Genomic DNA, 24661 nt, shown 5'->3' on the forward strand with positions numbered 1-24661 from the left:
GCGGAGGCTTGTCTCAGAGCTGGAGATGCTACTGTCACATTAACATAAAGAGGAGGAGCTTGGGCTTATTCTTAGAGAGTGAGAGACGCGATCAGAGAGAGGAGAGGGAGAGAGAGCAAAGATTAGCCCACATAAACTTTGGATAAGCCTGTTTATGAACGCCTAACGAAACGACACCTAAATATTAACGCCTCTGATGTCTGTAGCAATGCAATCTCCAGCTTTATAACATTTAAATCTCCATATTAGGGTAATCTTCCTATAACATATTTGGGTATAATTATTTTATCCTCGGGGGGGAAAGAAGTAAATGACTGCAGTTCTTTTTCTGAGAGAAAATGTTTGTGTTATCCCCAAATACTAGTCTTTATGGATCTCAGAGGGACTTTTAAAAATCTGATTATGACAAGCAGAGTGCTTTAAATAAAGTATTGAACGCCTTATTCTAATATATCAAATATTAGATATGTAGAAGTGGTAGTATTTGACTTTTATGGGCAGTCTATTTTTCTAATTGCGCTGATGAAAAAATACATATTTTAGATTTATGCAGATCTGTCAATGAAATTAAATATTTGGAAAAATACCACCCCGCCGGTGTAGAATCTGATAGTGTTATCACAGGTGGATTTAAAAAATTCATAAAATGTTTTAAAAATCAATTAATAATAATAATAATAATAATAATAATAATAATAATGGATACTTTATTGATCCCCATGGGGAAATTACTTGTTTTTCTCTGCATTTGACCCATTCACTCAGTGAAGCAGTGGGCAGCCCACTAAGCAGGCGCCCGGGGAGCAGTGTGTAGGGACGGTACCTTGCTCAGGGGTACCTCAGGGTAGCCGTTAAAAAAAAAGGCATAACTTTTTTTTAAAGGTAATTTGTGCTGCACCTCCTCTCTCTTATAAATGCAAAGCGGCTGTACAAGAGCTCGTACAGGGGCCAGTAACCTTGGCTTGACAAATTGACCCCTTTACCCCAAACTGATTCCTTATACACACACACACACACACACACACACACACACACTTCCATCATTTACATATGGAGCTTGCAGTCCTTTCAAAGTGGCTTTCACGGAACATTGTGTTGATAATGATCTCGGTCGAGAGGGAGAGAGAGACACAGATCTCCAGAGACCATCTCACCATAAGACAAGGGGGAAGAGGATAAAACTCTGACTGTACTCCAACTCAAAGGACTTTAACACTTCTTTCCCTCCCAACCCCCCCACCTCTCTCGAATAAGCCCTCTTGTGTTTTTTAATTGGCAGAAATTAATCTTTAGGATGTAGATGGTAGATTTACATTCATTAAAAGTCAAGAGAGGAAGCCAGGCTTGATGCTAATCAAATCTGCTTAATTATGCTTAACATGAGTATCTCCAGGGGGAGAGAGAGAGAGAGAAAGAGAGAGAGAGATAGCTAACTCGAACTTTTTACTTTTTGCCTTTGATAACTCCTGCTGAGTATGGCCTTTTCCTTGGCAAAAAGAAATGTCACGACTCTCTTTCTCCATCTGTAGAAAATACACCGATAAAGCCATTAGTGTTGAGAAGAGCTGATTCATGTTGTAAATTCCCACCTTTAAGTGTTTAATAGGTAGTAAAATGTTCGGTTCTAACCTCCCAGGGCAGGGCTTTGCACGTTTTTAGCCATCATCTGATAGGCTTATAGATTCGCTGATCTATGATGAACTCAGTCAACTTTGCACAACGGTATAAACAAGGACCTGATGAGTAATATGCCAGCCTAGAGGAAAGCTTCGCACCTATAAACTGCACCGCTAGGTTACAGTTTAATTACATTTTTCATTTTACCAGAGAATACCACTGCAGGATGAACTGGTGGGAAGTGACTTTGTCTCGCAACAGGAAGGTCATGGGTTTAATTCATACAGCAGCTATTGTGCTTAAATTCCCCTGAAAAGAAAACAATGAAGTAGCCCAATACTCAAGTCACTCAAGTATAAAAACACAGTGTGGCACACACAGGAAAACTAATTCATACTTCACTCTAACGTTAATCAAAGCTTGCTCGCAGATCTTGAGAAGTACAGCGTGGTCCTCATTTATTTTGAAGTCTAAATTATCCATTATGAGCACAACACACCTGATTCTCCAACGTAATTATCTTTTTGGGTTATGCGAGCAGCATAGTTTTTAAACTCACTAGAATAAAATGCATGGAATAAAATACTTACATTTTTTAATTGTAAATCTGACAATATCATAGCAGTGAAATGCCAAATCAGTGGTATCCTTAGTCTTTGAAGTGCTTTAAGTTCCTCTTCCTCAGCCTATCTATCTTGACCGCCTGGGAAGATTTTCCCTTCACTGAATATTAGCCTACTGAGTTAATTAATGTTTAATATCTTCTTCAGGACCTCTAATTGCACCAGTAGTATTATAATTTAAGTTTTAACCTCCAACATTTCCCTCACTTTATTTTTATTGTATTATATAATCCTTATTAGTTTGTTTAAATGTTTGTTATGTTCGGCGGACTTATTGATTATATTAAAGATTTCCTAGGAAATAACAGTCAGATCCCAAGTGAGTTGCCCCCGCCAGAACAACGAGCTCGCCAGAGATTTAAATCCAGTTTAAGATGCTTTTTCCTTGCCGTTTCATTGCCTGAATCAAATACACGCAGCTTCCTTTAAGATCCCAATTCTGGCTGCAGTTTTCTTCTTTTAACAGTTCATATTTATCTTGCCACGCTGCCACCATGAGCCAAAGAGACAAAGATAATGTTCATGTTGTGTCGCTGTTTGAAAGCCAAGCTCTGGTCCTTTCCACATGTCTGTTTTGGCCAGTGAGCAGCAGAAGCATGAGGGAAATGTGTAGGTGGTTAGATCAGCCGATGAAGTGTAAATACCACTCAATCTGTTCTCATTAGAGGAGTAAAAACATACGAATCACTTCGCCTCTATTAAAAATGCCCCAGGGTCCTAGTTAAGTGTGTGTGTGTGTGTGGTCATATATGTGCTTGTGTGAAAGAGAAGGAGGGGGGTAATGACAGAATGATGTTTTGGCATTTGTGTCTGCAGTGGGGATCTGAAATGCCACCACCATCAATGCTGCTTAATTCTCAGAAACATACACTTAATCTGAACAGACAATCCGTTCCGACAGCCACTGTCATGATTCAAATCAACTTGGAGTGAAGAGTGTGTGTGTGCTCTTGTGAGTGAGAGAGTATGTTATTGTGTTTTGGTATGTCATTAGGTGCCTGTGAGCGTGTGCGTGTGCATGACCAAGATATCACACATCCATTCCACATTCCCCTATGATAATGTGGATTGATTATGGATATGATAATGAGAGGCCGGCGCGGCGTCGCGACCTTCACAAGGTCTAATTGAAACAAGCGTTGGTCCTCCGAAGCACTTATCAAGTCACACAGCACATCATTAATCACGCAGAATACAAGCTGTCACTGTAACACACATGCAAACACACACACACGCGCGTGCACACATTCTCTAAATTTTTCTGTTTTTCTAATATACACACACACACGCATACTCTCCATCTCCCTTCTCCTTTCTCTCCCTCTCTCTTACACACACACAAGCGCACACACAATGCAAGCTGTCACTACAATATGCCTGGCATTGTCTTCTTTTAAGGAGAGTGGACAGCTCGTCCACCCTCCATCTCTATTTTCTACAAGAAAAGTTGAAGAACAAACAAGCTGTTGGAGTTAAACCTTACAAATAAGAAAGAGGAGAGGGAGATTGTTAAAGCAATCCAGCAAACAGAAACAGCTGTTCACTCCAGAAAAACTCTCCTGAAATTGAATTAGCACAAGTTGTTTTACTACCTGCTTTTATTAGAAGACAATTTAACAACCAAATGTGATTCCAATGTCTGATTAAGGCAGCATATGGTGCCTACCTGTTAAACACAAAGTGTTCAGTACCAGCTTAACGCCTCAGTGAGTCACTCGAATAAACTAATAAGCTCAATATCATATTAGTCATTACATAGTCCAACACACAAAATTTCAATCTGATAAAAAGGTGGTTTCATTATCATCACAGGGAAAACACAAGGGAGTTTGCATGCGCTGCCGATACCATCATCATCAACTTTGTTAATTGTTATTCAATTAACTGCTTTTGTTAATGAAACCAATTAATACTTTAAAACAAGCAGGGAGATATACGATTATTATGCATCTATGCAGAGCACAGCTAATTACAACTGTAAATCAATCGTTTCCAAATTAATCATCTTGGAAAATGTCCAAAAACAACAAAGTCACTAAAAGACTTTGGAAGTTTTTTGCTTTTTTTTTTTTTAAACATATTTTGATTGCCATGCTATTATCTTGTCTAATGATTGTTAACGATCCTTTAAAGAGTTTATGATCCAATTTCCTTGCTATGTAATTGAATTGGAACCTAAACAGTATAATCTTAAGGTTTAAAAATGTGCCCAGTATTTAATCAGCGGTGGAGCATTGGCGAAATCACTAACAAGGTCACAGAACTCCTCTTGGGGCAAATACAGTCAGTGGAGCTTCACCTTGCGGAAGGATGAGGGCCAAACAGGCTCAAACCGTTACAGAAATATTAATCAATCATTTCAATACAGACCTCCAGGATATGCTCCACTGCTTAGTAATGACATTTTTTTTAATCAGTGTTAGAAGAACTGTTTTAATTTCCTGCTTAAGTTATCCTTACTTAAGTAGGTACACCAATTACCAGTAAAGGATCTGCTCTACAAATATTACTTCAAACAATACTGGAGTGCTGCTATTGAGGCTAATGTACTACTGCACAATCTGTACTGTTATGATCAATAGTTTGTGATAGCTGTGAGATGGAATGGATAAACATTTTTAAAACAATAACCAAACCCACCACCGTGTAAAAAAAAAAACACAAAAAACTGTTGCTTTCTGCTTATGGTCCCATGGCACTTGCTCTAAAACAAGTTGATGCCATTAAAGCAATAGTCTCGAGAGAATCTTTAAAAAATTTAAGTGCCATTATCCTGTACTAGAGACCATAGTGGCCACTGCACAGCAAAAGATAATACTTACTAGCAAAATTAACTTGAAACCTAAAAATATTCCCATACAGAAAAAAGGAGCCAAAATTACTGTACGTTAAGTGGATCCCAGTTGCTTATGCGTTCATGTAACACACATTTTAACGCAAGCTATGTGGATATTATAGGTTTTAAACCTAATCCTTGAAATATTGTAGCAGAAGTATAAAGTCGCATTTAAATTACTGAAAAAAAGGACTGAATACTTCTCTATTACTTCCCATCACTGTGTGGATTGTGCAAATGCAAGTATCTTAGTGGTGGTAAAACATTTGTTAGACATAGAATATTTCAAATAGTGAACTTTGTCTCTTCTTTTATAACTCAATTAAATTTTTTTTAATTCTTACCACTACCACACAATTTTAATAACTTGTCAAAAATGATGTTTTCTTTTAAACCAAAAATTCTAGCCTTCATGGACAAACAAAGCCACGTCTCTGTAGGGAACGCCTCACCCCAGCCTATTTATTGCTGAAGGTAATTAGTGACCTGAACACACAGAGATTTTTGACTTTTGTTTAAACTCTGCTTTAAATTAGTCTCTCCACTGTAGTTGTTTTCATACGCCAATATTGCTGTAATTTAGGTTTGGAAAAACATCAACAGACCATCTCTCCCTTTACTTAGAGACCTTCTAATCAGTCCAGTCTAATTATTTTCCTAATATCCACTGCACACACCTGAACTGTAATTGCTGCACATAGATCTTTCACTTTTAAATGAGACTGGCCTCATTTATCAGAAAAAATAATCCTCGCCCTGGATAATTATCAGACATACAAATATAAACACCTTTAGAAGTTTTTACGTGAGGACCCGCTCGCCTCTTAAGTTGATACAGTCATGTGACCTGACCAGTGCCCTAGTTGAACACCTCTTAGATGTTCATGCATATATGGACGCTAATCTCTGTTAGGACTGTGGGATTTGGGAATATTTTGTTTAACAGAGATCAAAGTAGCTGCTAGGATGAGGAGAAACCTTCAAACACATCAAACAGAGGGCAATACATCCCGAATCCCATGCCCATAGTAGCCAATCAAGCCGTGCATAACAATTTTCCTTTTGTAAAAGAAAAAGATTCCAGGTTTTGGTCTTCCTTCATCAGCATCTCCTGTGGCTCACCCCCCACCGAGACCTGGGGTTGTTTTGGCTTACGGACTATCAAGCAGAGCCACCGTATCGAGTCTGTATGTCTCTCATTCTTGGTTAAACACGGTGTTGGTAAAGAAGAACAGAGAGATACTGTGTTAGGAGATCAAAGCAGCAGTACAGAGATTTAGACTCGGAGCCTGTCAGTCAAGATGGCGAGACAAAGCAGAAGAAGACAGAAATGCTTACACACACACACACACACGTGCTCTCCTGCTCAATCGCTGGCTTTCTCTGTGGCGTGCCTGTGAGCGGTGAGGTGTTACTGTCAGATGGCTTAGGGGCTACTCATTTGTAGACATCTACAGCACCGCATGAACACCTAAGCTCTCACACATAAGGGGACACAGACAAGCTACTGATAAAAGCCTGTGTGAATAAGAGGTCTCCTCTAGCCTATATATGGCCTGTGGAGGAATGTTCCCTGCTCTCAGCATTTTCTCTCGTCTCGAAGATGAATAGATCTATTTTAAAGACAGGACAAAAACAAAACAATGCATGTGCTTGTACGTGATTTAGGAGTTTTATTCCTTGTTGATCAAAGATGTGTTTTCTTTTTTTTTTTGGGGTGGGGGGGTGGGAGGGGCAAGTTTGCAGTATTCTCCAATGATTTTTGAGAATAGAGCACAGACGTAAAGGAGGAAAGATTTCAGAGCAACAGTGCATCCTGCTGTAAAGAATGACCCTTGTTCAAGTCTTCGTTTTTGAAGTGCGTCCTGCACGGTCTGTTTTTGTATTACACTGTGCAATGTTCCGCCAGTATCTTTTCCTTTTCACCCAGTCTGACAGGAAAAATAATTTCCTTTGTAAAATCCTGCACAAAGATAACCTCCCAATAAAAGGTGAAGGGGTGCAACTATGAATTCATCGGGATGGATTTGGAAAACTGGCTCAACATAAAACAAAAATAAAGAAATAAAATGTGAAAAAAATGTGATTTTAAAAAGTACCTGATTAAAATCACAGAAATGGTGAGTCAGTAGGAAAAACTTGGTGGAATAAATTACAACTGTGCAAGCTTCCCAACAGCGATAAAGACCCCTGACTGTAATAAGAAAGACAACACCACCTGGTGGCCGCTCACTGTAACACTTTAATTTACACTTCATCTGCTACATGTAAAACAAAAATGGCAAATGTTGAGAAAAAACAGAAATGAAAAACTAAAACAATTCACAATATATTATAGATCTTAAAAAAACAAAACAAATTAATGATCAGAAATCGAGTCTGCACTCAAATTAAGGCAGGAAGTCAATTATAGCCTGAAGTAACAGGAAACACATGGAGTATGTCTATATTTGAGACAGAATGGTTGCGTATGAGCTCATTTCAGGAGAAGACTACATTAAAAACACAAAAGAGAAGCACATTAGTCACCAATTAGACACACAGTGCCAAAACGGAGACAAATCTGATTGGCTGGCGATCCCATGTATGTACACTTGCAGGTAGGAGGCACGATCCCATTAAAAGGTCCAAAAACTTAAGTGATCTGTTTTTATCTTCAGTTTGTACAGTTCTCGGAAGCCTGAAAGAGAAAATAAATAAAATGCTAGTTAGTCATCATCACGACTCATATTTTTACCAGTAAAAAGCATAGGACATCTTTGCCAAACAAAAAATGAATGGGTGGGAAAAGATGAGGAAAACACAAAGGCTGCCTCAAAATTAATATCACACATTACCTTTGATGTGGTTTTTCAGTCTCTGCGATGAGAACCAAAGAGTTTTTTTTTTTTTTTTTTAATTTAGCACAAACAGAAAACTGTAAGCGAAATCAACACAATTAACAGACCAACCAGAACTAAACCTCTCAGTCTGTACTGTCTGTCATTCTGACATACACTCACACCTTGATAGAACCGGGATGTACCACCTTTGGCCTTCAGCACTGAAATAACTCTTCAAGGCACAGACAGAGATTTCAGTCCATACTAACATCACAGCATCACACAGTTGCTGTGGATTTGTCAGCTGCACACCTATGATGCTCTACTGGGATCTGGTAAATCTGGGTGCCATCTGAATACAGTGAAATAACCAGTTTTGGATTATTTGAGCTCTGTTAAATGAAGATAACACACTTTGGTCATTAAAGGGATGGATAAGCTCATCAACAATACTGTCCGGTTTCCACTAAGGGGCCCAAAGAGTGCCAAGAAAACATCCAACCCGATTACACCACCATCAGCGTCCTGAATTCTTGATAAAAGGGCGCCTTTGCAAACCGTAGCCTCAGTTTCCTGTTCTTAGCTGACAATAATGCCACCCAGTGTGGTATTCTGCTGCTGTGGGCAATCTGCTTCAATGTTCAGCACATTATACGTTCAAAGATGGTCTTCTACATACATTTGTTGCAACAAGTGGTTCTTTTTAGTTGCTGTTGCCTTCCTATCAGCTCAAAGCAGTCTGGGGATTCATGGCAGGAAAATCCCAGTAGATCAGCAGTTTCTAAAATACTCTGACCAGCCTGTCTGACACCAACAACTATCCTGTGTTCAAAGTCAACTAAATCACCTTTCTGATAATTGGTTTCAGGTTCAGCAGGTTGTTTTGACCATCTCTACATGTCTGCCTAAATACATCAAGACGCTCACATGTGATGGGTTAAGATGTTTGCTGTATTGAGGACTTGAGCAGTTGTACCTAATAAAGTAAGTGTACAGTAGGTTGCTTTTAGATCAATGTTCCTGCCAGCGTCATACTCACAGTAGCCTGATGACACCGAAGGACACGTGTAGAATATTTATCATCAATACCAAAGATTAGTTTGCTTGTGGGCTTGAGCACTGACCACATTTGCTCTTCATGCTTTTTATTTTTGTTCTCCAAGCAAGGGGTGTGTGTGTGTGTGTGTGTGTGTGTGTGTGTGTGTGAGTGTGAGAGAGAGATTTTGAGTACTGGATGGTAATTCTAAGAACGCTGTATGTATCCTTTCATACACAGCTTGAGAGAAAAAGAGATCTCTCTTTGGAATTGGGGAATAGAGAAAATGCAACATACACAAGAAACGCCAAAAATTAGAAATGAGTGAATGGGACAAAATGCTTTTTGCATGTGCTATGACTGTTTATGGCATTTTCTATTTGTTAAGGAAACTGCATGCAGTAAGACTTCTGTTGAGAGATATGAAAAAAAAAAAAATGTTACAAAGGCTCACTTATAGTAATGACTTTTTTTGCAAGTTGACTGGGGTGGTCTTTTAGACAGGAAGCCAACAGATTATAGAAGCAGCAGAGGATATCTGAAAGGGGCCAATAGCAGCAGGTTAGGAGAGAACTTTATATAAAAACCCCTTCTGTGAATCTGGTACTTCATATCCTGATATGCATTAAATGACCAGAGTTTATTTTCTGGACGACATGTTAAGCCTCTTTCAATGAGCAAAATAATCTTCGTTGGAAGTATGTGTTTAAGATTTGGTTATATTGATTCTTATATCTATGCAAATCTAATAATATGCCCATAATGCTTTAAAATCAGGTGTTTTGCTTACTTTGTGTCGGCATATCTCAGTAAAACTGCAATGGAAAAAGAGGTTCTGTCACCCTACACCAGGCCGCATCTTTATAAACATTCTTAAATTTCAGATGTTATCTTCACACACACACCTGCTGCAGGCAGTTCACCTTTCAGCCTGTCACACTGCCATTGCTGGTGTTCGCTTTAGTATTGACATCAATTAAACATCTGAATAAGTCTGGAAAGACTCGGTTGGCTGGTGTGATGATAAAAAGAACAGGTATTACATATTTGAGGGATTACACACAACACTTTTCTTAAACATAATGGATTAAGTTGCTTAATTATTCCCAGGAGAAAGTTTTCTCCATAAAATGACCTGAAACTCATTGTTTCATAATTATAGAATTTTGTCTCATATTATATAACAGCATAAACCTATACAGTCCCACACACAGAAACAAATCCCTATCCTACTGAAGACACGCATATGATCTTTGCTCTAGTATTTTTCTTTAGTATTTAGGCATGAACACAAAGTATGCTGGGCTGGGGTCAGCATTCGCTCAGCTTTAACATCACTCTGGGTTCTTGGCTAGATTAGCGTTAGCATATCGTCTGTGCAGGTGCTTGTAAAGATCTGTAGTTAGGTTAGCAGCAAAATTCAGTTGTTTTTGTCCTGGACACAGTTTGCAATTTACCATCGCACTGGCTTTTAAAACTAAAGTATTGTTTAGATCCATGCTGTAGACTGTGTCACTATTTTCCTCCTCCAGCGCCATGAGAACTGATAAGCAAATCTGATAGGCAGGCAGGCTAACAATTCCAAAGAATTTAACTACTTGGACCGATTCACACAGACAAGTGACTGCCACTGTGAAAAGTATTAGTATTTTTCTAAACACATAGTTTCAAGCATATTTAACATATTTCAAACAAATGGTCTCGCAGAAATCACCTCTTCCTCGATGTCAAAAAGAGATGTTTGACTTTTAGAGGAAATTTTAAAAAAAATAAAATAAAAATAATGCACCGAAGCCCATTAACGTTATAGGCAAGGATGGTAAAACGGTGGACAGGTACTTGAGTGTTCACTTGAATGAAAGACTGGTCTGGAGGATAAATAGTGATGCTATGTACAAGAAGGGTAAGAGCAGACCGGACTTTCTAAGCTCAAATTCAGTTAGCAGTGGGAGGCAGCATCAGTGCCAGAGATGCCAGCAGGATCAACAAACTAATCCACAAGTTTGGAACCATCATTGGCTGGAATCTGGAGTCATTTAAGTCAGTGAGGGACAGGAGGTCACTGAACAAACTGCTTACCATTATGGCCAACTCACTCCATTCCAAACTACAGAGGACTGACTCTGCGTACATAAAAAAAAAAGCATTCCTACTGTTCTCTATAAAACTCTACAAGTCTCCTTTACATAACTGGTGAAAAAAGGTGAAACAAGATGGCAGAGATATTTCTGTATCAAACCTTCTTCCTGTGATTTCTCAGATTTATAGTGTACATGTTCTTTTGCCACTGCAAAATTAATGCAGACAGACCTGTGTTCAAATTGGAATCAAAATTAACCTAACCCCATGCATGTCTCTGGACTGTGGGTGGACTGCGAGTACCTGGAGACAATATGCAAAACGTCATACAGAAAGGACCCAGACTGGATTCATGTTGCACTACCTTTCCTAACAAGAAATCAAGTATAAGCCTGTGGTACCTTTAATAATGCTGTAGATTATACCATTTTTATCCTTCTGCCGCTTTAACAATAATTTCCTTGTTGGCTCAGTAAATTATCTACATGTATATACAATGTGAGCTGATTAGCTTTAAGGGAGGCTGTGTCTGTACCTTGAGGGACTCGGAAGCTTTCCGCAGTTCTTTGATGACTGCAGAAAGGGCTTCTGGGTTGATTCCCTGCTCACACAGTCTCACGCATATGGACAGAGACTCCATATCCAAACCAGTGTTGAGCAACCTGGAGATCTCCAGCAACACTGTTGGGGGAGGAAGTAAAAAGAGACACAGCTATGACACACATGCTAAAACGTACTAATAATATATATATATATATATATATATATATATATAGATGAATTTTCAACTATTACACAAATACACAAAACACTACACGCAGAAATTTCATATTTACCGTCCATCGTCTCCCGTACTGCGTTTAGATTTGCGTTTGCTGCACAGGCCATAGTGATGGATGATTATAGCTAGCCAACGCTTGCTAGCAAGTGGCTGACAAATTAAGATTTAGAGACACAACGCAAAAAAATCAGCCAGATTTCAGGCGTTTCGTATACATTTAGATTGAATCAGCAAAAACCAGGCTAGCACAATCACGTAAAGGTCAATATAAGATCCTAGCTAGCTGACAGCGGTCATTGCCGCTACTCGCGAAAGTGTGCTGAAGGAAGTGACGACATGAAATTCTTCATTGGTTACGCGAGCTTCCTGCGACGATTCTATTGGCTAGCCTGCCTTGTGGGCGAAATTAAAAAAACGTTTGAACTGGTCTCTCTGCTGATTGTTTGCTGCTGGCTTTTCAATGAATATTGCTGTTAGAGTTCCGGCTCGTTCACAATTGTAAGTACCAACAGTTGTAAGGCAAACGTTATCTAGTTCTTGCGTAAATGTATAAATAACTTAGGGGTGAAGTGAAATGTGTGAAGCTAAATCCTCTTTTTAAAAGCTGCTTCCTTCGAAGGTTTGTTAACGCTATAGAAACAGAGGAAGTAATGTAGCCAACGTACTAGAGGATAATTTTAGTGTCTTTTTGTATTTGGATTGTCATTTATCGTCATCCCGACTTGGATATTTCTTGTCAGCTAAAATGGGGGACCATGCTCAGATCCAGATCACTCCAGAGACTCCAGGCAGGCCCTCCATTAGAAACCCCTTTGAAAGTCCAAACGACTATCACCATCTTCGCGAACCGCTGGTGCCAAGTCCATCTGTATTTAAGTCCCTACCTTGTAAAGCTGTAAGTTTTAAATTTACTTCATATCATCTACTCAACTCATTTACTCATGAGTGGATGTAGTCTCTTAATAATTTTAGACTTGTTTAATTTACCCAGACTCCACCTAAGTTTAACTGGTCTATTGATGAAATGGCCAGTCTCCTACCAGTGCACATAGACCCAGAGGAAATTCAGCGGCAATCTTTTTACCTCAGTCAGACAAGGTAAGTGATGTAATACGGCTGACACTGTGACAAATGTGAAATTCTTTGAGGAAGATCTGTATTGTTTTATCTTGTGATTTTAATACCTCCTCTATGTATTAAACCTGGGGAGCTTATTAAAGACTCTATCAAAGTGAGTGGTCTTTCTTTTAGGACGGATTCGGACATTGAGGAAAAACGTCAGAATGCTATTGAGCAGGTAACCAAATGTCATCTTTGCTAATGATACAGACTTTAGTGTACCCAGAATTTATAGATTCCCTTTGTACTGATGTCATTATCCTGTCTCCAATAAAGTTTTTCACCAAAGGAATAATTGTCCCTTCCCCCTGGGCTGCACCAGAGACCCGTAAAGTCCCTCAGATTTCTAAGAATAGTAAGTTGTCTTATCGTTTATGTTACTTCTTAATTCTTGTAGGTTTTGTATTTGTATTTATTCTGTTTTTATCCATAGATTTCTGTTAAACTCTGGTTTTGTAAAAACTTTTATTTTTAATGTTGAAGGTTCAATGTCTGCAATGATTGCAGAGGAGCCAGAAAAAATTTCAGGTCGGTTACTTTTTTTTTTTTTAACCTGTTTTGCCTTTTTTTTTCTTTTACCTACTTTTTATATATATACATAACTTTGTGTGTTTTGATCTACAGTTGGATGTCAGACAACCCTTACATTGCCTTTGGCTTTTGATTTGGAGAAAGTTCTAGGTAAACCTTGACTAAACACCAACAGGATCATGGTGAGAAAAAGAAAATCAAACAATCTGCTGTCAAGTCACTGTTTCTGTTTTTTGTTTTTTCCTCACAGGGGAATATTACCGTTATGAAGAGGTGTGTGATCCAGTGCAGGAGAGTCTGAGCAGCTCCTCCTTGCGACGAAAACTATTCCTTGATGGCCAAAATAGTTATAGTGGCTCAGACAGCTCGAGCCCTCCAAGTCCAGAGAGAGGCAATGCCGGTCAGGAAAAGCCATCTCCCAAGAGAGGAGACTGCATTGAAGGTTCTGAGGGAGAAGCTGTATCTGCTATCTTTTCCTCCCCTTCGGCCTGTGGTGTGTCAGCTCCGACGCCTTCTACAGTGAGTAGAGGAGTGTAGAGATTTCATATACACAACCGTTACCCAAACGATTTATTTTAGGCATAAAATTCAAGAGAAAAAATGCATCTAGAGATCATATTTTGCTCAACGAATAATTTTAATAACAGGAAAATGAACATTGACACTGTTAGCCTTCACCCAGGCTTACATTAAATAGTTGCTGTTGATTTGTTTTTGTGTTTTTGCTGCCTTAAAGGATTGTGAGCCTACACAGGTTTTTATCTTCTTTGTTAAGCAGTTTACACGTAATGAAATGTGCTATATAAATAAAATTTCTATTGCTATTTTAGGGTCAGTTCTCTTCGAGTCCCATCCAGCACGGACGCTTCCGGGATTGTAGCCTTGGCAGCATCGACAGTCCTCTCTTCCGTGATAGGTCCTCTCCTGCTGGCCTCATCTCCCCCACAATTTCTCCTATTGTTGCACATGCAGAATGCACACCTGTTGGCTCAGGTACACAGTTGTAACTAAAACACTAGTTACACTTTGTAACTAAAATTTTAATATCCAAACAAATCAAAATTGGAGAAATATTGGCTAAGGCTACATCCACACTGACACGGTTTTGTATTTAGTGTGTCTGTGTGTGTCAACAGTTTTCATCCAGCTAGTAGTTTTAAATCTTCCTCTATAATACATAATCCTTTGAGTATGGTGGTGATGCCTCCATGTGTTTAGTTGGTGATATTATAAAATGCAGAATAAGTTGCATTGCAGCAAGAAGAACACCTATAATTTGGTCTTTACATTAAATTAGCAACTGGTAATCGAGGCAGATGTGTCTTTATCTTCTGAATGGGGTCGTGCTTCAGGAATGTTATGATCCAATAAAGAATATGTGACTGAGAAGACAAAATGTTGGTAAAAAGGCAAGTAATTGTTACTGTGTTCTTTCTTTAGCTGAGAGAAACCAGCCTAGCTGTTTGACCCCACGTGGTGCCCCCTTGGATATAGTCGCTTCCTGCAGTGAGAGTCCATTTGTTGAGGGTTGCTCTCCCATTCGTAGCTGCTCCCCACACCAGCTCCATTGCCACAATGAACCCCAGCGCATTTCTCGACCCAGGCCCAGACCTAGAGGCCGCTGCTGGGCTTCCCCTCCTCTCATCTCACCGATCCTCAACCCTAAGCTCCCAGACAATGAGGTGGCTGAAGAACACCTCCCCTCTGCCACTCGCTCTTCTTTCCCCTCTATGGAATTAGATTCATCATCACCCCTGACACAAGACTCTCACCCCACCAACACTGAGAGGGTTGGCGTGGACCCAATGGAACCTGTGAAAATGGAGGAAGGCAAGGAGACAGAAATTGAACCGAGGCTCGAGTATGAGGAGGACGAAGGTGTGGGGCCTTCCGAGCAGCTGACCAGCTCTCGCATGGTTAATGCATCAGCAACAGAAAACTCTCATATGTTTGTGTCTCTCCTGGCAGAGGGAAGCAGCATACGCTACGATTCTAGCATGCAGGTTTGTAAAAAGAGCTTAATCCCAGCAAGGATAATTTCATATTGATGTTTTGGGTAACAGAATATTTCTGATTGACTGCTTTTTGCACGTGTTCAGGTGGACAGCGGTTATAACACTACCTCAGCAGTCAGTCTTATTGATGGCACCAACAAAGACTGTGACAAAGAATTCTTCAGTTCACACATGGCAGAAGACGCCTTCCAAGTCACTCGACACACTAAAGTAAAGGTACTGACTTTACACACAATCACAAGAATGTGGATATTCGAGTTTGTGCCTTTAGATCTAATTGTTCCTAAAACTATTAGTTATTATCCGCATTAAGTTTTGATGCTTTAAAAAAAAAAAATTGCTGCTTTCATCCATTGTTTAATAAAATTTAAGCAACTCTTCACTAAGAAAAACTCAAGATTAGACACTTTAAACAATGACCACATGTTCGTGTAACAGAAAACCCTGAAGTGTGCTCTAGTGTGTACATTGTATATCCTTACTTTATTTTTCTTTCATTAAAACTAAGTTTCTTCTCTTTCAGGTGTTTTTTCCTCACCACTGAGGCAACTGATAGATGGATTGAAAGGGATTCTTCTTCTAGTGAAAGCATGTGCTTAATATGTTGCAATCAAATATAACAAGGTTTACACTATGTCTAAAGCATTTATGGTAAATATGTTTGGTTAGACTGAATTGTGTTAACTGTTAAATGAGGTATGAATACAACCATGGGGTTTCACAAGTTACCTGACTGGAAGCAGTTTCTTTAATCACAGGTTATCAAAGGGAAGTCTAATCCACAGACAGGTGTACTTTTGAAACCAGCATAAAACTATCAAGTCTGCATTCAACTTGCACAACGATAACCTTCCTGAAAGCTGTATTGATCCTAGCACCATTTTTGTTGTTTGGGGAGGTTTGTTTTCTTTTCATTTGGTGTTGGATGTACGTTGACTTTCTGGCGACGTCAGATCTGAGCTGTATTTATGATTTTTATAAAACTTTTTTTATCATGTTGTTTTGATACTGAGTTGTTTTATATCACAGTCTGATGCACTGAATAATGTCACTAATGAATTAAAAGCTGACTGAGCCATTTCTTCGCTCTGTTTCTAATAGTTAAATTCAGTTTCTGGATTATTGTCACATTAAGTTGCGTTCAAGTTTGGTTTTTTTGACTGGCTTCAGGACACGTTGTTTTACGGACCTCTGCACAGGGTGTTTATTTGCTAATAATTTAAATCAACCCAAGGAATAAAAGTAAAACAAAACTGTAAACGGTGAAATCTTCCAATATTTTGGCTTATGACTCCATTCAAATCATGTTTGAAAATAATTCTGAGAAGTACATCAAAAACAATTATTTTAATAAAAAATTTTTTTTTTAATGACTATCATTAAAATACCTTTAATATATAAGACAGCTTACTCTTCCAACAAATGTTTTAAATCATAAGAGCAAAATTTTACTCATTAGAAAAGAGATTTTTTTTTTTTTTAAAAAGCAAAATAAAACAACTAAACTTTATCAATACATCAAACAGTCCAAGCTGGGACATCATGTGGTTTAGGTGAAAACCGAGAGCTCCTTCCTGGGTCAGTGGTCCAATTTTTGTTTCTTGGCTGGTCTTTCGGTATCTGGGGCTGGGACACTCACACCAGGGATCTAAAATAAAACAAACTTTTATTTCTAGGGAAAAAACGAGCACATTTTCTTATCATGGTTGACTGAAATCTGTATCTTAATAGTATTCAATTTATTCTGAATACTTTTAACTGTTAAAAGTTCAGTTTTGGTCTTTCTTACCACTGGTTCAATCAAAGCCATGCGGATCTTCTGGTGCTGAATATTGGAGTCATCTAGGCTGATGGTGACCTTCACCTTGTCGAATATGTGGAACTTGTGCTGTTCTACAGACAGAGTGGGACCCTACACACGTGCAAAAAAACAAAAACCATGTTAAACCTTACTGACTTTCTATGCATAGCTGACTGCTTTTAAATTTAAAAAGAGAAAGGTGTTTATACCTCTTCCTCAAACACAATGTTTGGGGAAACCTTGTCTTTTGAGTCAAAGAACACAGTTCCCTCCAAGCCAAACTTTGGGATGAGTACGATGATTGCGTTCTTCCTCACAAACAGAACGAATCCTTCTTCATTAAGTATTCCTCGGCTCTTAAAAAACAACTGCAGGAAAAAAGGGGTTTTAATATGAAGCAAAGACAGCCAGTTCACACAGTTCAGATGCTGATATGCGTTTACCTGTGTGTGGAAGGCCACAGAAGCCCGCTGTGCATACTGAGACATTTTGTGTCTGTAGTTGAGGTTATTGCAGAGAGCTGACTGTTTATGCTTGTCCATTAAATCTGGGTAGGTGGTGTCTGCACCTATAGCCACTGCCAGCAGTCGGTGCACGATGATATCAGCGTACCTGAGCACAAGATAAAAACCATGAAACCGGATGACAAAAGAGTATATTAACAACTGATCCATAATCAATTGTGAACATCTCTTTGTTAGAAAAGCCTGACGTACACATATTTTGCCAAGATGTGTAGAACATCTGTTTTCATACCTCCTGATAGGGGACGTGAAGTGCGTATAAATGGGCGAGGCGAGACCATAATGATGGAAATCGCTGTCCATGCCAGAACAAAAATAGACGGCTTGCATCATGCAGCGAGTGGCCAGGATGCGCAGCAGCGTGTTAAAGTATGGGAATCCATCCACTTTGGCTGCATCAAGCGAGTCAGCCAGTGCCTTTGCTGAATCTGTGTGGATCTTGACCTCCTGATGGGAGTTGGAAACAAAAATGTTGACACATTAAAATATTTTTCCTATTAAAAACGTAACCATATTTACTAGTTTTTCTACTTAATGTACTGCTGTGATTCAACTAGAAGCAGAGACTTATGCAGTTGCTTTCCAATGTGAGAGAAACCCACAAAACTATTTCAAATTAAAAATGCTCTTAGTCAGGATCTTGAATTAAAGCTGCTTTACTGACACAATGTTCTTCTTTCATAGCAGGAACTCACATGACTGTTTTCCTTTGCTCACCTTAGACTTTGCAGCTTTGATTAGGATGTCATAGTTAGACGGAGGTGGTGCTGGGTGTTTCCTCAGCAGAGCGCACTCTGAGAATTCATCGTAAATCTTCTGAGCAACTGAAATATTGGCCAGCAACATGAACTCTTCGACCATTGAGTTTGTCTCCCTAATGAACAGGAGATGATTTTATTTACACTCATTAAAAACACAGCATGACTCATACGCTGAAAAATATGAAGACAAAGAGGCTTCTGCAGAGAAATGGATTCTGCAGAGTGCTCCTTTTCAAAGTTACCTACATGAGTTCTTTGGTCTGAAGATCAATGGGGTCGTGAGTTTCACTGTCCATGTGAAAACGGACCTCTAAAGAGGACAGTGTCAGTGCCCTAAATGATATCAAAATGAGATTCATGTGAATTACAACAAGTCTAAATATCCAGCTTTTTGCCTTTGTTTTTTACTATTCTTTCACTTTGGTCTTTACCCTTTCTCTATCCTCTGCCTCTTGAGGATTTTAGCTAGTTTGTTCAGACCCCGTAGGCTTTTTGTTATATCGTCATTCTTGTTGGTGTCATCAATCCTCATCTGGGCCTCAGCATAGGTCAAAGATGCCTGGACCAAAACAAAGAAAATCATCAATAATAGTAATAATAAACCTTACTCAGAAACAAAATTATTGCATAAAATCTAACACAAAATGGTAACATTAAAAAAAAGGTATAAATTTAAAAAACAAAATGCTAACTGTCCGTGTGTGTTGGCACGATACCTTGGAGTTAATAACACTTTTTGTGAATCGAGTCTTTAGAATTTCAGCCTTGTGGTTTATTTCCCAGATACACGAAAAGGCGAGTCTGGTGAAAGCAAATAAAAGAACCAGAATTAGACACAAACAGTCTAAGTACATTCATTTTATTCATTTAATGGGAAAAGGCCGCGTGTATGTGTTTGTGTCACTACCTGTCCACATTGGACCGCAGAGAACAAAGATTGGAGCTGAGCAGTTCAGGAACCATGTCTATCCTCTGCGAGATAAAAAATTAAACACACTGTTAAAAATCAAACATGATCAGATGATTTCAATAAAATACAAATAAGAAGAAATTTGCTCATTTGCTTCTACTATTAGAGCCATTTCTAAGTGAAAGGGCCCTAATAAGCTTGTTTTCACAGTTTCCTGCAGTGTTGAGAAAAACACAGCACAGTGCAATGCAAGCATGAAGACCGGAGAGCAATCGCACAATCAAACTTTGAAATCAGCACGGTATTACGTACATTCGGTGTGACACATATTTATGTGACCAATAAAAATAGACCAAAAATGCAGAGTGACAGGGAGCAGGAGCTACATTCGACTTGGTAAAACAAAATCTGTGCACATGGAACGGATGAATGGAGGTCTGCAGGGATTTGGACTGGATTTTATGGATGAAAAAGGTGATGTATTATGGCATGTTCTGTGAGAAGTTCCAGTTGCACTACTAAATGTTATAAAATACTGACAAAAGCCAGCCCAGTCCCTTTGAGATCAACGCACTCTAAGATTTCTCCTGCACTGATAAAACTGCATCGCATTAGCTGACTTTTGTGACAAAACATTGAGATCGAAGAGGTTAAGGTGCTACAGAGAAAGTATATTTCACTTCTACTTCCTCCCAAAGTAAAAGAGTTTAACTTCAGTCCTAAATTGTTTCACCTGACTAATTAAAATAGTTGTCAGCAGAGTGCTTCCTTTTTCTCTTCTGTGGTACTGCTGTTGATATCGTGGTTTAAAACGCATCAATGAAGGATGCGAACATGCGAGGTGGACTTTCTTACTTTGCCACACAGGTACACTGTGGTGCCACGGTTGGCTGCCTCTTTGTCTAGAGCGTTGCCAGGTCTGATGAAGTGGCTGACATCAGCAATGTGGACGCCCACCTGTTGCAAACGAACATGGATAGTACATCAAAAGACTCGCATATACAGTTTTACAGACACAAGTACTTTTACTAATAGTGTATTTGTACCTCGAGGTTTCCATTTTCCAGCTCTCTACAGTGCAGAGCATCGTCTATATCTGTGCATCCTGGAGGGTCCACACTGCAAACTGTCAGAGGCCTCAGGTCCTCCCTTTTCATCATGTCCTGCACCACATACATTTACATTCATTTATGCACAATTGTATATGTGCATGCTGTCAAATTATAGGTTGATGGACCAACTGATGACTTAAATAATATACCTGTGCTCCATTTATCTTAAGGAAAAAAAATGTTACCTCTGGTGTGATGGCCCACGGCATCTTAGGGAGGAAACTGAGTACTGCCTGGGAGAAAGCCTGATGAGGGACATCATGCTCCAGTAGCAGCACCTCCTCTTCTGTGTCCTTCTCCCCTGCACCTCCCAAACTGCGTACAAAATGACCCTAAATAACAAAAATAACAATAATAAAATAGAATGTTTCCATGGACAAATTGGTATTCCTTGAATTTTATATTTTCCTGTAAATGTTGTGCTAATTTTTTATATTAAACTTAACATAGAAATGGTAAGTAGATATGCAGGTTCCAATTATTTGACAGTCTGAAGAGATTCCAACTCACATTTGGATATCTGGAGTCTTTGGGCCAGCCATCAATGGCCACCATGATCCTCTGGCCTGACAGTGTGGATGCCTGCCGCGTTTCAATGCGGATGCGTGGGATACGGCGGTCTGCTGGGGTGAAAAGATGCCGAGTGGACTGAAAGAACAGGAAAAGAATAGGGATTGTCAGTGCTGACAATAAGAGGAAGCACAAAACTATCTGTAACTACTAAGTTGTATTAATTTACGTCAAAGACGCATATCAATTTTGAGGAATGTTCCATATATTATTGAGCAGCTTTAACGTACCTCTTTGATTTGGGAAACATTCAGCATGCCACAGAATGGCCTCCAGTTTCTTTTGATGATCCCCACCACCTTGCCAGTGGGCTTCCTCGCTGCCTCGACTGCAGCTGTTCTCAACTGCTCAAACAACAAGGAGATAATTAATAACACTCTAAGACACCTTTATACATTCAAACATCTACACCAATACTTATTTTAAATTATATTCCAACTAAATTATAAGAAATAAAAAAAGCAAACAACTCAACTATAAGCAAATATACAGATTTATCTAATACCATCTTCTTCCATAAAACTTACTTTCCCCTCCTCTTCTTCAGCATCCTCATCATCCTTTGCGGTGCCTTCATCCTGAAGGACAACTGAGGACGGTGCCACCCACTCACTTCGCGGCAAAAGCTGCACAGCAACCACATCCTGATGCACTGCTCTGTTGAGGTTCTGAAGACCCTGGATGAGAACCTGTGAACAAATAAAAGGACCGTAGAGAGCTTTCAGCATGCTTTCACGATTATTTGCACAGAAAATTACAAACTTAGACTGTTCGACATGATCAACAGAACTATATATTCACAGACAGATGTACATGCACACAAACACACACACACCTCTGTGCTGTCTTCTCCCTCTCCCTGGACAAACACAGTTGCCTCCAAATAGTTGTCTCTGCTGGCCCTAAAGGTGCCTTGGAGGAAGGAGCTACTTTTAATTCCTGTTTGGATTCTGGATAGGGGAAGGTGCTCTGGAAATAACACTTTACTGCTAGTAATTTCATTCTGATGGAGGAGAGACAAAGAATACCAAAAAAAAAGAGGTTAGGTTAAAAAGAAAATGAGATATGTAAACAGGAGAAACAGATTCAAGTTCAGGTACAGACACCTGACTTTTGTATGTAACAATTTTAGCTTACCTTGTCATCACTGGACAAGGCCAGGCGATCCACAAGCTCAGGGTTTGCTATCAGACTCTTGACATATTCTTCACCTATAAAAAAATTTAAAAAGTATTCTTATTACAAACTGTTAAAGCTGATGTCATTTAAAATTAGATTAAATTTAAAAGAACATAGTTAGAAGGTCTTTTCTTGCTGAAAATGTGATACATTACATTTGTACACCAGCAGGCCGTTGTCCTGTGCTTTCTGCTTGTTCCCTTGATCATTGGTGAGGAGGACCACCTTGAGACCATCTGTGTCAGACTCAAATGTCTTCAGGTGCTGGCTGTACCATTTGACTGCTACACGAATTGCCCGGTCATTTCGGTCATTGGCACTCTCCCCTGGTTCACGTTCAATGAATGTATCTCTGGAAGAGCAGGAATTATAAGGATGGATAAAATAAGGTATCGAGCTTCAAAGTAAAATACAGTTTCATGCCTTTTTAAAGTGATCTGATACCATGAAGAAGAAAAAGATCTTTCTACTTATTACTTTTGTGTGTGTTTATTTTTGACAATACTGTGAAATTTGGATGTCATTATGATGTTAAAAATGCCAACAGTGTTTCTCTACCTGTGGTGTTCATTGGTAAAAGTGTAGAAGCGTTTTTCTTTCTCGTGTATAATGTCCTTCAGGCGTTTGTAGACGGGTGCACTGCGGTGGCGCACCTCCTGCAGTACAGTTTGAAGGATAATCACATTGCAAATCACAGGATCTTCCAGTATATCGATCTGCAGGACAAAGTGTACACAAAGTGTTAGGGAATCAGGTGCAATGCTTAAAAGGAATCTTTCACCTAAATTGATGTCAGATATCTGTTCCAACTGGTTAATAAGAACTGGCCAAAAAACACTTTCTGAATATGGTCAGTCTTTTTTCTTGAATAATAGGCAAACAGTCACTACTGATCACTACTCAAGTCAGTAAAAACAAAAACAAAAAACCCCAACTTTTATTAAATTTGTATTGAATCTGTAATTGTTACTATATCTGCTGATCTCTCTGTTAGGTCACTTTTGAAAAAGATATATAGGTGTGTAAAAAGGAAAATATTGACATTGGCCAGAAAAAGTGTTATTTGTCAATAACATAAGTTTAATGGCCCCAGTTTGTGCTTTTTGTGTCTTCTTCTTGTGACTACTCCCCTTTAGGGCCCCCCAAAGCAGATCATCTCACCCTATCCTAGAACTGTCTGTTACATCCTTTGCAAGTCTTCCTTAATTCAATCCATGAAACTGCTCTGGCATATTCTCTTTTGTTGCTGCCTCGCCTCTCTAACTTTGTATGCAAACAACGCATCCACTTAACACACTGTTTGCTGCTACAACTACACATGTTTCTTTTCCAAATATTTATTTATAAGTGACTTATGTATGTATGTATGTATATATATATGTATATATTGTACTATTCTTAGTTAGCGTATTGTCTGTCTTGTCTTAATGTTGGTTTAAAATGGAGCACTGTAACAAAAAATAATTTCCCCCAGGGATCAATAAAGTATTCTGATTCTGATTCTGATTCTGAAACTGCTTAACCTGAACTGTCCTACTAATGTACTCGTTTCTAATCCTGTCCATTCTGGTCACTCGCATCTTCTACTATCTACTACCTCGAGCACAGCCATGATTTGTGCTTCTTCTATAGTATACTGTACTTTTAGGGGCATCATCGCAGTACTTGAGTCACAAACTTGCACTATGTGCCTAGGGAAGAGAAGTCAAAGCTTACACGTTTAGAATACCATATTCAATTGTTTGAAGAAATTTGATGTCACTTTTTACTACCTGATGAAGCACCACATTGGTGTCAGGGACCAGATAATGTGGATAGGAGCAGAGACTGCTCTCCATACACGCGTCTTTCTGCAGCACCGTGGACTCCTGTTTGCATTCAGTGCAAACTTCACTCCCGCACCAAATATCATCCCTCAGATAATGCTCACGCACTACCTTCATCACCCCACCCGACCGGGTCTTCTTAACGAAGGTTTTAGACTTCAACATAATGACGATAATAAACCGAAAACAGATAAAATTCAGATGTTTTCTGCTACCAACTGATGGTAAGCCTTCAACTCCCCATGTGTAAACTACCTCTTTGGCCCGACAAAACTTTCCAAAGGTTTTGAGAAAAACGCTGCGTCTAACTTTACGCGTTTTTGATCGTTTATATTCCCATTTATAATCTTCTGCATTTAGAAATCATGTCGAATAAGAAGCATGTTATGTCGAAAAACACAAAAGTATTTTTCAGCATTGTGTAAAATATTATACATGTTAAAAGTTAGTTTTGGCTGGCCATCTAATTGTTTGTTGAAAACAAATTCTTAAAGGAAGCAGTTGAATTATTTGTCGCTG

At 39.1% G+C, this 24661-nt stretch overlaps 3 protein-coding genes across 4 annotated transcripts; 1 reads left to right on the forward strand and 2 right to left on the reverse strand.

Annotated features, from left to right (window-relative positions):
* Positions 1 to 7298: 7298 nt before the first annotated feature.
* On the reverse strand, positions 7299 to 12158 carry mzt1 (mitotic spindle organizing protein 1). Its single transcript, XM_086259216.1, has 3 exons — positions 11850 to 12158; positions 11549 to 11694; positions 7299 to 7756 (listed from the first exon to the last, which is right to left on the reverse strand). The coding sequence occupies exons 1-3, from the start codon at positions 11899 to 11901 to the stop codon at positions 7733 to 7735; spliced, it is 222 nt and encodes a 73-aa protein (XP_086115342.1). The 5' UTR covers positions 11902 to 12158; the 3' UTR covers positions 7299 to 7732.
* Positions 12154 to 16537, forward strand: bora (bora aurora kinase A activator). Of its 2 annotated transcripts, XM_086259215.1 has the most exons (13): positions 12154 to 12292; positions 12535 to 12689; positions 12786 to 12892; positions 13046 to 13091; positions 13190 to 13268; positions 13397 to 13441; positions 13538 to 13594; positions 13695 to 13963; positions 14275 to 14437; positions 14885 to 15322; positions 15413 to 15447; positions 15544 to 15675; positions 15983 to 16537. In XM_086259215.1, exons 2-13 carry the CDS (start codon positions 12540 to 12542, stop codon positions 16001 to 16003), a joined length of 1542 nt encoding a protein of 513 aa, XP_086115341.1. In that variant the 5' UTR covers positions 12154 to 12292; positions 12535 to 12539; the 3' UTR covers positions 16004 to 16537. The 2 variants fall into 2 exon arrangements, with proteins under 2 accessions (XP_086115341.1, XP_086115340.1); XM_086259214.1 differs by having other exon boundaries at positions 14885 to 15447.
* Positions 15893 to 24641, reverse strand: dis3 (DIS3 exosome endoribonuclease and 3'-5' exoribonuclease). Its single transcript, XM_086259211.1, has 21 exons — positions 24089 to 24641; positions 22875 to 23032; positions 22472 to 22668; positions 22275 to 22348; positions 21973 to 22140; positions 21665 to 21826; positions 21368 to 21481; positions 21078 to 21215; positions 20753 to 20899; positions 20502 to 20618; positions 20311 to 20412; positions 19453 to 19517; positions 19262 to 19346; positions 18977 to 19104; positions 18792 to 18878; positions 18502 to 18658; positions 18017 to 18231; positions 17704 to 17872; positions 17470 to 17628; positions 17249 to 17371; positions 15893 to 17107 (listed from the first exon to the last, which is right to left on the reverse strand). The coding sequence occupies exons 1-21, from the start codon at positions 24305 to 24307 to the stop codon at positions 17039 to 17041; spliced, it is 2853 nt and encodes a 950-aa protein (XP_086115337.1). The 5' UTR covers positions 24308 to 24641; the 3' UTR covers positions 15893 to 17038.
* Between the last annotated feature and the right edge of the window lie 20 nt (positions 24642 to 24661).

The sequence above is a fragment of the Aulonocara sp. 'chitande type north' Nkhata Bay genome, linkage group LG13 (genome assembly GCF_057382095.1).
Source record: "Aulonocara sp. 'chitande type north' Nkhata Bay isolate Kocher_YH1m ecotype deep benthic linkage group LG13, A_spYH_male_GT1.1, whole genome shotgun sequence".
Classification (NCBI taxonomy): Eukaryota; Metazoa; Chordata; class Actinopteri; order Cichliformes; family Cichlidae; genus Aulonocara; species Aulonocara sp. 'chitande type north' Nkhata Bay.